The following is a 13,189-nucleotide window of genomic DNA, read 5'->3' as shown; positions in this document are numbered from 1 at the left end:
ATGCTTTGGTTCTGTGTTCATATGTTTTGGTTCTGTGTTAATAGTCTTTGGTTCTATGTAGATTTAATTGCTAGATGGGCCACCTGGATCCTCTACCTGTGCATCAACATTAATGACTGAGAGAGTTCACCCGTACTAATTACAGTCATGCCTTGTGATTCGAATGTCCTTCAATTTGAACAACTTCCAATTCAAACAGGGTTGACAAACAAATTTCATCCTCCAATTCGAACGTGGTCCTCCTATTTGACCACAAACACGTGTTCAAGCAACTCCACTCAGTCAGTACCTCTTGTGTTCCTCCTCTCCCCTTCCCTCCCTTTCCTTTCCCTGCCCCTCTCTCCCATCCCTCCCCATTTCCTTCCTTCTTCTATTTATCCCACCCACCCTCCCTCCTGTTTCCCTCTCTCCCTCCCTCTCTCTCTCCTCCACTTCCTTGCCCAATGTACTCTCCATCCCAGAATGTCCCTTCCTCCCATTGTTCCTTTCCTCTTCCATCCTCTTTTGTATGGTATCAAACCTCCCTCCTTGTCACCTCCCTTTCCCCTTATCTGTCAGAGATGAAAGGACAAGGGAGTGATACTTGGCTCTCTCTCTCCACCCCCATTCATTCTGCTCATTATGCCATTTTCACTTCATCCTTTCTCACTAGTATAATTCCATTTTCATTCTCAATCAGTCTCATTCTATTTAGCAATTCTCAGGATTTTTCTTACTTTCACACACACACACACACACACATAGAGAGAGAGAGAGAGAGAGAGAGAGAGAGAGAGAGAGAGAGAGAGAGAGAGAGAGAGAGAGAGAGAGAGAGAGAGAGAGAGTTTTAAAAGAAAATCAAAATTGTGTGCACTACAACTGTTTTCAAGACTGAAGATGCCAGGAACTTTTGATGACTTGTCATTTTGAGGTTGGTGTTTATTTACAATGCTATTTTGCATAAAATTTTAAGATACTTGTTTTTGTATCTGATGCACAGGACAATCCACTTTTTGTCTTTTTTTTAGGATGATTCAAGTGCCATCTTATACGCCAAAATGTACAGTGGTTCACGTTTTCTTTTACTATATTTTTTTCTATATATAATTTAGGTTATTTTAATTCAATTCTATGTTTAGGGCACAACATAACCCATAAAAAAATAAATAAATAAAAAATAAATGAAAAGGGTGGATTTTAGGATCTGGAACTGATGAATTCTTTTTACATTAATTTGAATGGGGTAAGTTGCTTCCCAATTCAAATATTGTCAATTCAAACAGGCCAAAAAAAAACAATTAAGTTCAAATCACGAGGTACCACTGTACTTGCTCAAATGTAAGATCTGTACATTAGGATTTGTATTCATGTGATATTATTTTATATGGAAATTTTACTAATTTCATATTATTTTCTTTAAAGTTTGAGGCAATCCAGATGCACCAACACACTCCTGTGCATAACAACTTCACTCAGGAGTACAAAACCATATTTTCAATGCACTGTGTCACCACTTATATATTCCCAACATTCCTCACCTTGTTTACTCATCAGTGTGTGGTGCAGACAAGCAAACAAAATACACATACACAGGTTGGCAGGACTGCCAGGTTTCTGCTCCTGCCAGTGTGAAAGGAAAAAAACTGATTCCCTACACCATCACTACAATGATTACTAAATCAGGTTAGAAAATATCCTAAAACACAAGAATTCAATTAAAATAACTGAATAATACAATGATGTATTAATTTACCCTTGATCTTTTAATTTTTTCTCAAATGAAATTGGTACAGGAGACCCTTGGGTCAGCAGGTGAGAACAACATGAAGGCTCTCTACTCACCAGTGAGCTTGGTGCCTATGTGCTACCTTCTCTATCATGTCCTCATGACTGGCATAGAGGTTCAGTGTGCTGCTGATGTCCTGCCACTTGACAGCCTTGGCATCATCCCCGGCATGGAGCAGCATTGAGTACAACACACCCTGCAGGTCATCTTGATGAAAGTTAAAAGCCACCGTCTCCATCCAGGCATTGTCAGTGTTGCGAGGGTCGTCCACATATCCAGAGTAAATCTCAACGCCTGAAACATTCAATATTACGTCACACACTAACATAAGGCTGACACTGGATAATGCGCTGCTTGTTACAAGCCAACAAAAGTTTCACTATGCAATAATTCTGCTTGATACAACAGTCACGATGTTTCATTTGAGTTCTGCCCAAATGTGTAATATGAAGATACCAAAGACATTCTTCCATAGAATAGAGTTATAAACAACACCAGTAAATTCCATGAATCCTTTTCAACAACACTTATGTATTGGCACCAGCTACAGAAAGATGTCAACTTAAATCATTGACATATTTCTGTATGAACCCTATATAGTTGTACATGTAGGGCTCTGCTTCTTATCTGGCATTAAGGACCAAAACCAAGAACTCATCACCCATCACTGTTTTGAAAGGCAGGTTCCATCTGATGTAAGCTCATCATGCCACACATTCAAGAGCAATGTTTCTGTCAGCACTTCTGTTTTCACCAATTAGAGCATAATAACATTTTTGCATGCTAATAGTTTCTATAAAAGTTAATTGTGTCTAAGTGAGAAAAACATAAGAAAGAAAAGCAGGTGACGATCTGTTAATCTTACCCCCTTTGAAAAGTTCCTTGAGCTGCTTTTCACTTTTCTCCTTCTGTTTCTCTGTCATCTCCAGGGAGTTGAGTGCCTCTTCCAGGAACTCCCGCTGCAGGGTGGTGGTGACACGCTCACCAGGGTCCACCATGCCACCGGGAATGGCCCAGTGCCCACTGTCCCGACGCTGGATGCAAACAAACTGCAGGATTGGTTTTCTGGTCTTCTCTGAAAAGTTTCATAAATGTCAGGTTCATTTACTGCATGGTATGATGGTTAGTGAAGGTTTAGTTTTGGCATACAAAAGACTGCACAGTTTAATGAAACAGCCAATCAAACACTAGTAACACCAAAGTAAATAGTCACACACATAAGCAGAATTTTACAAATCTCTGAGCAAACTGGCTCAAGTATCTAGAGTCTGATCTTAATGAAGGTACAAGAAGTGAGTTTTGCATGTAAGTAAACAAGTTTCGAACATGAAGCACTCATCACTAAGACTGTCCTTACACTCTTGACCCCTTGGTCCTAATCCTTCTTTTGCTGCATCCCTTGTAACAAACCTAGAACATTCCCATTATTTCTCTACTGGCATTGTATAAACCTTGGACAGGTACTACTGTAAATGCCAACACAAACACAGCACCATATGTACTACTGTAAATGCCAACACAAACACAGCACCATATGTACTACTGTAAATGCCAACACAAACACAGCACCATATGTACTACTGTAAATGCCAACACAAACACAGCACCATATGTACTACTGTAAATGCCAACACAAACACAGCACCATATGTACTACTGTAAATGCCAACACAAACACAGCACCATATGCGTGAAAGATGCACACTAAGATAAACTTACAAAGACCCTTCACACACTATGGACTGTGAAAAGCAGCTTTTTACTCACCATGAATGACTGCCTTGCCATCAGCCACCTTCCACCGTGTCACAATGGGATCTGCGGCATGGTTGGGTCCCCACCGTCCCAGAGCACCTCGCCCTGCCACTCCTGTCCGGCCACACACATTCCTGTGAAATATTCCAGCTGTTCAAAAGATGCACTTCAATGCAGTGAAGAGAGTGTCAGTGAGGCAAACTACACAGTGATGCTACTGGCAGCATCAAAGACTTTTCTGTTCTGTATTGACCAATCACCCTAAAATAAGTGCAACCAATGTCTGATAACTTTTCATTATGTAGTGGTGGTCTTCTATAAGGAATGAATTTACTTAATTGATTATCTAAACAATGAAGAGTGATGGTGAAACTGAAGTGAATGCATTATACAAATTATTAACAAATAACTGTGATAGTGAAATTGAAGTGAATGCACTATGCAAATTATTAACAAATAACTGAAGAGCAAAAATGCAAGAAATGGTGTGCAGTGCAAGAAATCAGTGGATTGAGAAGAAGAAGCAAAGAATCTAGTCACAACCATCCCCTTTAGGGAGTTCTAAGGAATAGACATCATGGTAAATTTTATCTGAGAAACTAAAATCCTCCAAGACAAATATATAATTAAGGAACACACTGAATGTGAAACAAAAGTTACTAAGCAAGAAATTTTCTGTGAACAGTCCTGAAGCAGACCCAGTGGCAGCCCCCTCACCGCGGAAAGCCGTCCACCACATCATAAGGTTTCACATGGGAACAGCGACTCACTCTGCCATCCAATGCATTCCACCTTGGTTTGAAGCCGGCAGCTCTGCAAAAAATTAGCTTTCCAGTCATGCTACACTCCAGCCTCAGCATCTGGAAAAAAATATGTATGTATATCCAAGTAAGGGCACAATTAAGGTGCTATCAACACATACATATATATATGATTAAAGCATTATTCAGTTTTACAATACAAAAAAAAAAAAAAAAGAGTACATTACCCTATCTCTGGGTCAGCATAGGGAGGTGCAGCTAGTATGTGTGGAGCAGTGTAGCATGGCGGCAAGTATTCTGCAAACTCAACATCCCAGTCCACCTTGCTGTCTGGTATTTGGACTCGCTGCACCTGCAAACAAAATTAATCATGTGATACAACCAACAATTATTTCTCTCAAAACTTAAGGAGGCAGGCCACAAAGGGAAATGTAATTAAGAAAAACAGAAGGAAAAGCAGAAGATTTATAGCTAACTTCACAATCTATCCAGAGCAAAGTAGCATATGGGTGATCTGAGATACCATTTCCCTGACATGCTTTCCAATGTGAGTTTTTTGAGGAGGCGATGGTCTATTGGTCACCACTTGGCTGTGATAATCTCAGAGACCTGAGTTTAAGTCCTGTCAGAAGCTGGTAATTTTTCAAGCTGTTGCTGAGTGGCTGAAGAATACTTCACACACCTCCTATCAACTCTGTCTTTGATGGTACAGGCCACAAAGGTTCACTTTGCTGCACACACTGCCCTAACCTCTCTGTCACTCCCTCTACCTGTCCTTTGGACTCTTTCCCAACACTCAAAGCCACCACCAAAGGAGCATCATCATATCTCTGTAAGGAACACTTACTCAAAGACTGACCCATTATCTTTCTGTATTCTTTATTTATTATTAGAATGACAATATCTGTGAATAGAACATCAAGAATATTTACTAAAACTACTACTTAAAAGAAAGAAATGAGAAAACAAGACATTCTATGCACTAAGTGGAGAAAAACAGAAAAAGAACAGACAGAAATCAAAATGTGGCAACATCAGAAAGAAATTAATTAGCAGAATCACCAATACGAAGATTTCTAGATGTGTACCGAATCAGACCAAATGTTTTCCCCCTCACCTTGTCCTTGGTGAAAGGATATGCCCCACCGCGACACTTGGTATGCATGCTGAGAGTGGTGGAGGTGAGAAGGTGGGTCTGGCACAGCACTCTGGCAACGCTCCTCATATCACCTGAAATATCAATTATATACTCAGTTAATTTGATCCTTAAAATTAAACAAGAAAAGTCACACTTAGAAAAAACATTATTTGCTTATATTTAGTTATTAGTTATTTTAAAGGCTGTAGGGAACACTTGCAATAAGTACTAAAATTTTGTATGTATATAATGTAAAACATACATACATACTCTCCTATTTCAATTAATCACTTTGGGCTTTAACATTCACCTTCACTGGGTCCCCTCCCATATTGACATTGTGGAGAATCTTACCAACAGAGCAGCAAATGAGGCCCACTCCCACCCCTCTCCCAAAGATGTTCCTGTACACCAGATTGATTTTTTTTACCATTCTACAGAAACCCTGTGTTTTGTACTAGGAAAGACACTTGAAAGATGCCTTATAATACACCTTATTTGAATGCATCAGACAGAACACACGGCACCACTGGTGGATCCACTACACACTGTGGTCACCTGACTCAGGACAGGACACAGCTGTCCCAATGCCCACATACACCCCTCATTACCCCTGGTGCCCCATACAGCCACACACTTCAGAGCACCTGCTGCTACACTGCCCTTGCCACCATTCACTAGCACCACTCCACTGCACTACTTTCCTCCACTCACTGGCACCACCCCACCACACTACTCTCCTCCACTCACTGGCACCATCCCACTGCACTGCTCTCCTCCACTCACTGGCACCACCCCACTGCACTGCTCTCTTCCACTCACTGGCACCACCCCACCACACTGCTCTCCTCCACTCACTGGCATCACCCCACTGCACTGCTCTCCTCCACTCACTGGCACCACCCCACTACACCGCTCTCCTCCACTCACTGGCACCACCCCACTGCTAGCTAAGTTTTTTTGGGTTAGATTAGTTTAGTTAGGTTAGGTTAAGTTAGGTTATGTTAGTCTTGTTAGGTTTGGTTAGTTTAGTTAGGTTAGATTATTTTGGTAAGGTCAGTTCTGTTTTGTTAGGTTAGTTTTGTTAGGTTGGTTATGATGTGTGACAGGCAGCTGGCAGCCACAAGCAAGCACCAGCCAGTCCACTGAGTATTACTGAAGCGTTATTTATTTGTGAGGATGAAACTATTTTTTTTTTTTTTTTTGGATTTGGGTCTGTTTTATATGAATCTACTTTTTTGTTTTATTGCAAAACTTTAGTTTCTGAATGGGGGGCTAGAGGGTAAAAAAAATAAAAACTAATGATTTGCAGGAAAAACAACATGTAAATTAATTCAAAGCAGGTTGAAAATTATCAAATAAAATAGTTTCGTCCAGAATAGGGTAAAAACTTACCCTCACTGGCACCACCCCACCTCACTGCTCTCCTTCACTCACTGGCACCACTCCACCACACTGCTCTCCTCCACTCATTGGCACCACTCCACCACACTGCTCTCCTCTACTCACAAGCATCACTCCACCGCTCTGCTCTCCTCCACTCACTGGCACCACTCCACCGCACTACTCTCCTCTATTCACTGGCACCACTCCACCTCAGGCCATCACTAGCAGACCTTCTGGATGACTCGTAAGACCCCGGCCTGGCCCTCAATACACTCCAGCACACCGGGGTCTTCCTCTAGAAGATAGGGCAACTCACCGGAATCTAACAGATAATCCGTCTGCTGCCGGCACTTAGGGGACACTAGAGGCTGCGCCACCACAGTTTTCACGGCCCCATCAAATTCCCAACAAGAACAAGAACACACATAGGTTATGATAATTCTCCACACAGTTAAAGCAAAAGAAAGCAGGATCAATAAGTGTTACCTTCCTGTGAGGTGACGCAATCATGCACGCCCAGAGTATCTAAACCTACCCACACACACACACACACACTCACGTAAACGCCCCCACTCATTCCACTCCTCTTCTTCTTGTGACCACTACTTTTATCACACTGCTCCTTTCACTCAGTCACCTGCCAGTTAATATCTTCTCTTATACCGCTTTTTGTTATGTCCCTCTTCTTCCTTTCATCAGTTAGCACATTTATTGCTGTATTTCCATTGCCTTCTTCCTATAGTCCCTGAACAGTAGATACTGCAGTGGTAAGGGATGACATTTATGATTTGTCCAGCAGGAAGTGCGAGGCGGGCAAGCGGGGCGGGGCTTCCGTGAAGAGTACCAACACTAAGAAGGGCAAGTGCTGATGCAAGGGCAGGGGTTCCACATGCGAGGCACTGCGGGGGGGAGTGAGGCACACCTGCTAAGAGCTAATGCGGTGCCTGAGAGGAGCGGGCACTCGAGATAAAATGCGACCATATACGAGACACTGTGGGCTGGGGCGAGGCCAGGCATACTTGCTGAAAGCTAATGCGGTGCCAGGGAAGAGCGGGCACTCGAGGTATAATGCGGGGCGTGAGCGGGAGGGGCGGGGCACCCGTGACTGATGTACTGTTTTACAGAATTTTGCAATAGAATGTTTCCTCAGGTATCAAAGCAACCCACACCAACAATGGTAACCTGTCCATCGCGTGCGACTCTTGCATCAGACTTCCATTATCCAAAAAAACAACTTCCACAGGTAACATCTGGTCAGTTAACGATTTCGACATGGTCTCTGGAAAACACATTATGTAGTGAAGACACTTGCTAAATCTCTTGCCATTATAGCCAGTGCTCTAATACTATGTACATTGTTTCCTTCAAAGTAACTCGTGTTCACAATATGATGACAGATTTTGGCCAGTAATCCATTCCCCTATCCACTGGTCCGGTCTAGTACTCTCTCTCTCTCTCTCTCTCTCTCTCTCTCTCTCTCTTCTTACCTTATTTTGTATGCATATACACATTTCCTGTCCCTTGCTCCCTGGCCCAGTGACAGATTAATGTACCAGATGTTACAAAATTATCTTTTTTCCCAGTTAATTCCATGAATACCAGCAACAGCTTACCTTCAGAGAGAAATACAAGCTACATTAACACTTGATGACCCCCCCCCAAAAAAAAATGATAAGAAAAAAAAGAAAATTGCTTTATATATGTATACTCATTGAGAGAATAATTACCAGACTTTAGTTGGTTTTTAGCAGAGCCAAACATTGCACCACTGACACTAACTCAAAGCTTGTCTTTTCAGCAGAGCCAAACATTACATCACTGAGACTAACTCAAAGCTCGTGTTTCATTGAGTTTATAGGAATACTTTATTTGTTTGAAAAAGACTATATACATTTCACAAATAATTTGGCTATCACAACTTTGTAAAGCTAGTGATATACACGATCAGACTGAGACACTGGTTTACAAAAAATATCTCTGACAACACCTGTATCATGGATAATCTTACAGCAACCTCAGCAACACAAACACCACATGCATAAATCTGTTCATCCTGGAAACTAAAGGCATGCAAGACCTGCACACCATCCAGGACTTGTACGACTGAGAACCACCAGGCACCCACACACCCTGATGTGGAAATACTCCAGCGTCATGCTGCTTGCAATACTGTCCTCCTCTAAATATTTTCTCCATTAATTATTTCTTCTGTATAGCAAAATAAATGATGGATAGTATATATATATATATATATATATATATATATATATATATATTCTGATGAAAATTATGATTTCTTCTGCTGAACAATGGATCAGCATGACAGTGCATGATGAAAGCAGTGCAGCAGACAAAGGCAGAAGCGGACTTGAAACAAACTGAGAAAATACATGTGAACATAATTCATGCTGAGCCTGACTGAAGTTGACTCTGCTGCTCACACCCTGAATGGGATACAGTGGCTGAGAAAACAACAGCAGCAGCTAATATTACATACTTCTATTGTTAGGATGTAAGAGAGAAAACTGCAGAGATGTTCAGGTCTTAATACTAGGAGGTATAACATGAGCTGCCCTGTTACAAGAAAAGGCTATAAAGTATTATTATTACTTTAATAATAAAATAGAATAAAAATTTCATACCTGATTGATGATTATCCATCTTACAATGCATGTCTTACCTATGGAAGTCTAATATACTCTGGAACTATAGACTCACTGCTTATGAGAATTCTCACAAGTTGCATTCATTATTTTTGAGAGGACTGGCTAACATCACCAAGGAGGAAGGTAACGGGAGGAACAGAGACATAACCCCATGACAACTTAATACTGCCTCAGATCCTGATGCTGATATTACGTGTCTGCCTCTTGGTTGCAGGACTGGAACTGAAGTGCAAGGAGAAAGGGGCCACAGTCACCACACACACACAATAAAGTATGGATTCACTTTTGAAATGTGAGTCTTGGCACCAAAAGTAATGGGATATCACAGAGCTAGAACAAAGTGTTTGAAAGGTTACTGCATTATCAGTTTTGATCTGTACTACTGCTTCTTGTGACATCATTATGTTCTCATATTTCCAGAACCACATTCAAGTCCGCTATCTTCACAGTCCTTGATAATAGAAAAAGTAAGGCAATGTTCTTTACCAACCCAAGGAATTCTCTAATCTTTCCTTTCCCAGTGTTCAATGCCTCCACTGTCTGGTGGAAGTGCCCATAAATTAGCACAGATCCTCTAATCAATACTGATGTCCTTACAATTTTTGTCAATCACATCTCATGTATTTACTGAATAGTATGTGTGTTGCTAGAAATAAGAGAAAATGAATGCTTCTTGTGTGATTCTGTTAACACAGTAATTCATCTTTATACCTCAGCCATCCCACTTTGTGGGGGATGTTGGCCTCTTAACAGTCATGTGTATGATAAAAATTATAATGCTTTACTTACATTTGCTATCAATACTTATGAACAGTTGGTTCATAAGAGAGTGAGGCTAAAACAAGTTAAGCAATGGCACAAGCAGTATTCACCACTACTGCAACAGATATTCCTATAAATGCATCCCTGCCACTCCAATGCAAGACATTAAAATGTACATTCCATGCTCTGAATGAACATATGGCACCAAAGTTTTAGCTCAGCCCCCATTAAATGTCTATAGGAGTCACGGTGACTGCTTTGCTTACTACAGTGAAATGTTTAGATCATCACAGACTATGAAGAGAAAATCAGATAATAAATGAGAGAGAGAGAGAGAGAGAGAGAGAGAGAGAGAGAGAGAGAGAGAGAGAGAGAGAGAGAGAGAGAGAGAGAGAGAGAGAGAGAGAGAGAGAGAGAGAGAGAGAGAGAGAGAGAGAGAGAGAGAGAGAGAGAGAGAGAGAGAGAGAGAGAGAGAGAGAGAGAGAGAGAGAGAGAGAGACTGTGTTTCATGTCAGGTTCCATGGGTATGTTTAGGGTTTTACAATAATGTGTCATGAGTTCAGTAAGTACAATGCTCTGGTAATACTGGTGTGACATGAATCTATAAAACTATAAAAATTGACATTCCTCTGAAGATAATGAGCAGCACTCCTCTGTTACCTATACATAAAATTACAAAATGGTTTGCTGAACCATTTGGATTGTACAATATACTACATTAATTCTGCTATTTTACTGGTAGTCCTAAATAAATATTCTGATCAAAGGCACACTACAGAATTGAAATGGTTATATATAGAAGAAAAAGATATGAGGTAGAATTCATAAATTTTCTGTGGTTATACAGCTACTAGGATGATGTCAAATATGAAATAGGAAGTACATTAAGAATTACAATGGCTCCTCCATCCTTTGCAAGGATGATGTATTTACACATTCATAAAAATGTTTTGGGTGAAACACATTTTGAATATCAAAAATACTGAAGATGATATATCAGAAAAGAACACTTTCCTGTCATTCAGAGAGATTTGTGCAGTGTGTAACTGTATCCAGAACTAAAAAATATATAACTGTGCTTGCTGCCTCCAGTTCCAATCCCTCAAACTACCATCCTTTTGCTTTAATTTCCTGCCTATCTAAAGATTCTGAATTTATCCTTGGCAGAAAGATTCTTAAACATCTATCACTTCACAACCTTCTATCTGATCGCCAGTATGGGTTCTGTCAAGGTTGCTCTACTGGTGATCTGGCTTTTCCTTACTGAGTCTTGGTCATCCTTTTTTATCCTTACTGAGTCTTGGTCATCCTTTTTTAGAGATTTTGTGAAACATCAAAAACTTTTGATAGAGTCTGGCACAAAGCTTTGATTTCCAAACTACCCTCCTACAGCTTCTATCCTTCACTCTGTAACTTCATCTCAAGCTTCCTTTCTGACCATTCTATTGCTGCTGTGGTAGACGGTCACTGTTCTTCTCCTAAATCTATTAACAGTGGTGATTCCTCAGGGTTCTTTCCTGTCACACACTCTCTTCCTATTATTTATCAATGATCTTCTAAACCAAACTTCTTGTCCTATCCACTCCTATGCTGATAATACCAATCTGCACTTTTCCATGTCTTTTTGTAGACATCCAAACCTTCAGGAAGTAAACAGATCACACAGGGAAGCCACAGAACACCGGACTTCTAATCTCTCTAAAATTTCTGACTGCAGCAGAGCAAACTTTGTATTGTTCCATGCCTCAAAAACTCAATTCCTCCATCTATCAACTCGACACAACCTTCTTTAGTGGCATTCAACTGTCCCACTCTTCTACACTGAACATCCTCAGTCTGTCCTTTACTTATCTAAACTGGAAACTCCAAATCTCATCTCTAGCTAAAAAAGCTTCTATGAAGTTACGTGTTCTGAGACATCTCCACCAGTTTTTCTCCCTCCCCCAGCTGCTAACTCTGCACAGGGGCCTTATCTGTCCATGTATGGAGTATGCTTCACATGCTTGGGGGGGGGGGGGGGGTTCCACTCATACCGCTTTTCTAGACAGGGTGGAATCAAAAGCTTTTCGTCTTATCAACTCCTCTCCTCTAACTGGCTGTCTTCAGCCTCTTTCTTGTTGCTGCAATGCTGCATCTCTTGCTGTCTTCTACTGCTAGTTTCATGCTAACTGCTCTTCTGATCTTGGTAACTGCATGCCTCCCTTCCTTCTGCTGCATAAAACTTTTCTTCCTTCTCTCACCCCTATTCTGTCCATCTCTCTAATGCAAGAGTTAACCAGTATTCTCAATCATTCATCTCTTTCTCTGGTAAAATCTGGAACTCTGTCCCTGTTTTTGTATTTCCACCTTCCTATGACTTGAATTCCTTCAAGAGGGAGGTTACAAAACACTTATCCTTCAATTTTTGACTGCTGCTTTGGACCCTATTTAGGGACCGGCCTCTCAGTGGCTTTTTTTTTTTTTTCATAAGATTTTTGTTGCCCTTGGCCAGTGTCCCTCCTACATAAAGAGAGAGAGAAAGAGAGAGAGAGAGAGAGAGAGAGAGAGAGAGAGAGAGAGAGAGAGAGAGAGAGAGAGAGAGAGAGAGAGAGAGAGAGAGAGAGAGAGAGAGAGAGAGAGAGAGAGAGAGAGAGAGAGAGAGAGAGAGAGAGAGAGATTGTGTTAGAACAGATTGGATGCATATTATTGTTCTTGATGTATTTAGAGGTGGAAAAGTATATATATATATATATATATATATATATATATATATATATATATATATATATATATATATATATATATATATATATATATATATATATATATATATATATATATATAAATGCAATGATAAAAATTCCTGAGATTATAAACTCCACTGATTCCCAACATGAAAATCTGCATTTTATGATAAACAGAAGTCCTACAGTGTGTACAGCGTGCAGCTTCTACTGAAGGGGAAAAAAAAAAAAAA

General features: G+C 40.6%; 1 protein-coding gene across 1 annotated transcript; it reads right to left on the bottom strand.

Moving 5' to 3' along the window:
• Positions 1-706: 706 nt before the first annotated feature.
• LOC135102632 (ADP-ribose pyrophosphatase, mitochondrial-like) lies at positions 707-7,335 on the bottom strand. Its single transcript, XM_064007915.1, has 8 exons — positions 7,292-7,335; positions 5,399-5,511; positions 4,509-4,633; positions 4,238-4,333; positions 3,533-3,654; positions 2,631-2,840; positions 1,822-2,059; positions 707-1,599 (listed from the first exon to the last, which is right to left on the bottom strand). Exons 2-8 carry the CDS (start codon positions 5,504-5,506, stop codon positions 1,530-1,532), a joined length of 969 nt encoding a protein of 322 aa, XP_063863985.1. The 5' UTR covers positions 5,507-5,511; positions 7,292-7,335; the 3' UTR covers positions 707-1,529.
• Positions 7,336-13,189: the final 5,854 nt, after the last annotated feature.

Source organism: Scylla paramamosain, chromosome 8 (genome assembly GCF_035594125.1).
Source record: "Scylla paramamosain isolate STU-SP2022 chromosome 8, ASM3559412v1, whole genome shotgun sequence".
Lineage (NCBI taxonomy): Eukaryota > Metazoa > Arthropoda > Malacostraca > Decapoda > Portunidae > Scylla > Scylla paramamosain.
Note: the sequence above shows the minus strand (reverse complement) of the source record. Positions and strands in the feature narration are given on the sequence as shown.

Bases quoted from the DNA above. Each gene is read 5' to 3' on its own strand.
- LOC135102632 (XM_064007915.1), bottom strand. From the start codon at position 5,506: ATGAGGAGCGTTGCCAGAGTGCTGTGCCAGACCCACCTTCTCACCTCC. The intron at 4,634-5,398 runs GTGAGGGGGAAA...TTTTGTTTGCAG, and splicing joins ATCCTTTCACCAAGGACAAG to GTGCAGCGAGTCCAAATACC. The intron at 4,334-4,508 runs GTAATGTACTCT...AATTTTTTGCAG, and splicing joins TATGCTGACCCAGAGATAGG to AGCTGCCGGCTTCAAACCAA.